Source organism: Athene cunicularia (genome assembly GCF_003259725.1).
Source record: "Athene cunicularia isolate RWA chromosome 14 unlocalized genomic scaffold, athCun1 chr14_part1, whole genome shotgun sequence".
NCBI lineage: Eukaryota > Metazoa > Chordata > Aves > Strigiformes > Strigidae > Athene > Athene cunicularia.
Genome location: NW_020799118.1, coordinates 9,859,293 through 9,862,538, shown reverse-complemented (window position 1 = coordinate 9,862,538; position 3,246 = coordinate 9,859,293). Strand labels below are relative to the sequence as shown.

The window sequence follows — 3,246 nt, the reverse complement described above, 5'->3', positions numbered from 1 at the left end:
CGGGCCGGGCTCGGGGATGGCCCACTCCATAGGTGCATCACTGTTAAACCATATTAGCACAAAACCAAATAAATGGCAGCTCGCTCGTGCGGGGAGAGTGCAGGCTGCAGGGCAGTTAAATTTCTCGTCCAGGCCAGGGATGTGAGGTGTTGGCTGTTGTTTCTGCACAGACACACACCTCTGGATGCTTTTGTGCGCTGAAATCAACTTAACGTGGGTATTTCAAGTGAAGGGAAGGATTCAGGCTTTTTATAGCCCATGGTCCATGTTTTTAATCTAATGTCATTTTATTGTTATTGTTGTTTTATTGTTCTTTTTCTGCAGCAATGGAAGCGAGTCCCATCGTGACGTCCAAGCAGCGAGAGGAGGTGGTACACGGGGTCCCGACGGAGGTGGTGTGCACGGCGTTCTCCAACTCCGTCCTCGTGGTAGTCACACAGTACGGCAAGATGGGGACAATCGTCTATGTGGACCCCAACACAATCGGCAATAATGTGGGCAGGCCCTCAATCACCACCAAGGTGCTACTGGGCAAGGATGAGGTGAGAGTGGATATACAGTGCACAGGCAGCAACGATAAGGGGCAAATGTAGTAGGTGGGACTGTGCAAGTTGGCAGGGAGTTGATGAATCACCGCAGTTAAGCCGTGTTTGCACAGTGGTATCTCTTCTGAGGAAAGAGGGGTTAATCAGAAAAGTATGCACGCTCATCTGCTCTTTGACATAACAAAAGTTTAGCTAGCCATGAGTGGTTTAGGGATTTGTTATTTTGTGTCCTACAGGATATGGATTGCTTCGCCAGGATTATGGAAGGTTTGATAAAGCTTGTGTTGATTTAAAGGTTGCAAGATCAAACATGCAGCCTTTGATAACCTTTTCTGGGTTTCTGTTCCAGTGAGTTTGTTTTCCTTTTCAAGTCCCTTTTCTCACCCCACCCCCAATTACGCCAGCCCCATAATGGACTTTAGTTGCCCTCTCCCAAGTGTGCCTGCCAGCACCTACCCTTGATAAAGTTTAATTTGTTTTGCTTCAACAAAATGAGTTTTTATCGACCCATTTCACAAAGCTAGAGAGAAAGAAGAAAATGTATTTCGTAAAGCATCAACTAGTTGAGCATTACAACAGAAAGTTACAGAGCTACAAGATTATGAGGCTTTTCATCAGGGTTGGAGCTATCAAATATTACTTGCTAACCTTAACTAGAAAAACTTTAGCAGCACAAGTTCCTGATTTTCTCCGTAGCTTCCCCTTATGGAGTTCTCGTTCTTCAGCAATAGCCTGCCTTCTCTGGATGGGAGATGCTTTGCTTTCCCTTGCATGATGTCTGCTAATTCTGACCACCTCCACCCCCAAGCTGGTTTTATGTTTTGTTTGGAAATAGGAGGTGCCTTTCTTTACTTTGTTACGTAGTATTTTTAAATCATTTTATCAACTTAATCGATCTAAACTTTAAGAGGCTTTCATTCTTTTTCTGCCTTCCTGCTGTCGCCATTAACATCCCTGTATGGGACGATGCACCTTCCAAACCACACTGATAGCTAAAATCAAGCAAACTCATTCTTCTGATAAATATGTAACTGTGAGTGTAAATAAAAGCTAGACAAGATGGATGTTCTTGTTAAAGAAACCTCATTTATATCCCTTTTCTTCACTCCTTCAGCCTCACTACTTCTGGTTTTCATTATTCTGTTAAAATCAACATGTCTTTTACAAATGTCATGCAAAGATTGTGTATATAACGCCACTTTGGGGTCTCTAAGAATTGCAGGGTTTATTCCAGAGCTTGTCAGCAGAACCTCTTCAGCAACAAGTATTTAAAAGAAAATTGTACGTGGAGACTTCTTCAGAAATCTGGCTATGATAGAAATAGAGGCGTTTTGATCCATGGCATTTCATGTAATTTGATACTAGGTCAAGTAGTTTGGGCAGGAGGATTAGCAGGAGGAAAGCTTCTCTGTACTGACTTTCCAAGTTTTCTAACCCGGTGCAAAACGAGATTCAAGTGCAGCGCCAGTTAGGTTGTTTCAGGGTGGTTTGAGTGGCTGTAGCTCGTGGGTCCAAACTGTCCCTTTTAAGCTGGTTGAGAAGATGCTTTCTAAAGTTCCTCGTACCATGGCTTGGGTTTGCTTATGAGCCAAACAGCATGTCTGTTTCCAGTCGTGTTGAAACCACTCAGCAGACTGCATGCTCAGTCTGAGTCCAGTACCAGCAGGTTCTCAACACGCTCCCTGTCGTTGCGGGACTCTTCCTCTCCTAACTCTGGGAGGGCTCTCCCAGCTGTGAGAGTGTGCATCTCTGTGCCATTGCTTTTCAGCCCCTCGTCCATGTTTGCGCCAAAAACCTGGTGGCATTCGTCTCTCAGGAAGCTGGGAACAAACCTGTTCTTCTCGCCATGGCTTTAAAGGACAAGACCATGGAAGGAATACAAGCTCTACGGGAAGTGATCCGAAGTTGCCAAGTGTGGTGAAGTTGTGCCATCTGGATTCAAGGAAATGATGTTGAGTCCGTGACTCATCACCACTTATTTAAAAGGACAAGAAATTAAAATGATGGAATGTCTTTGTGCTGGTTTTGGACTTACTGAGGAATTTCATGAATTTTTCTCTACTGTGTAGAACATTTGTGGGTTTTGTTACTGTGGCAGGTTTGCAGTCCATATAGTCAGTGATGAGATGAGAACAATTGTCTCAACATACAAGAGAAGTATTTTTATCACATTGGGTGGGATGTATATTTGGGAAATGGCATGGCTCTGCATCTGTGTCCTGAGGAGCAGTAGATGCCAAGCTCTGTAGCTATGCTGTACCGCAAAGGGGGAACACCCAGTGCAGACTGAATAAAAGAAACATTGACAAATCTAATTTTACCTGTTTTCTTTTTTGCTCCGTGAAAATTGCTTCAATTGAAATACAAGCCTCGGTAACAAACCAACAGCAATTGCATAATAGGAAAGATTTTCTTGCCTGTTTTTAAGGAAATGAGTCCTATATGACTGCTTTTGTCCTTATGTCAGTCCCTTTCCTAATGTAGTCTGAATCCATTTTCCACTTTCACTCTGATTTTAGATAGAGGCAGATAATTATGCTCTGCAAATTTCATGAAAGCTGACATCAGGGTGGAAGACAGGAACCCAAATCAGTGGTGAGAAAAAGCCAAAATAACATCTGTTTATGGATTACATGGTACCAGCACATCGGAGAGGCAGCACACTGCTCCTAAAGCACCAGTTGTAGGAGACAGGGACAGA

The 3,246-nt window shown here is 43.6% G+C and overlaps 1 protein-coding gene across 3 annotated transcripts in view; it reads left to right on the top strand.

Moving 5' to 3' along the window:
* The window catches only part of PSMG3 (proteasome assembly chaperone 3), a 3,124-nt gene extending 173 nt beyond the window's left edge, over positions 1–2,951 (top strand). The window contains exons 1-3 of one of the 3 annotated variants that reach the window (XM_026859085.1): positions 7–32; positions 325–542; positions 2,314–2,951. In XM_026859085.1, coding sequence (XP_026714886.1) covers positions 17–32; positions 325–542; positions 2,314–2,466 — 387 coding nt within the window. In that variant the 5' untranslated portion in view covers positions 7–16 and the 3' untranslated portion in view covers positions 2,467–2,951. The other 2 variants (XM_026859086.1, XM_026859087.1) reach the window with 2 other exon arrangements.
* The last annotated feature ends 295 nt before the right edge of the window (positions 2,952–3,246 follow it).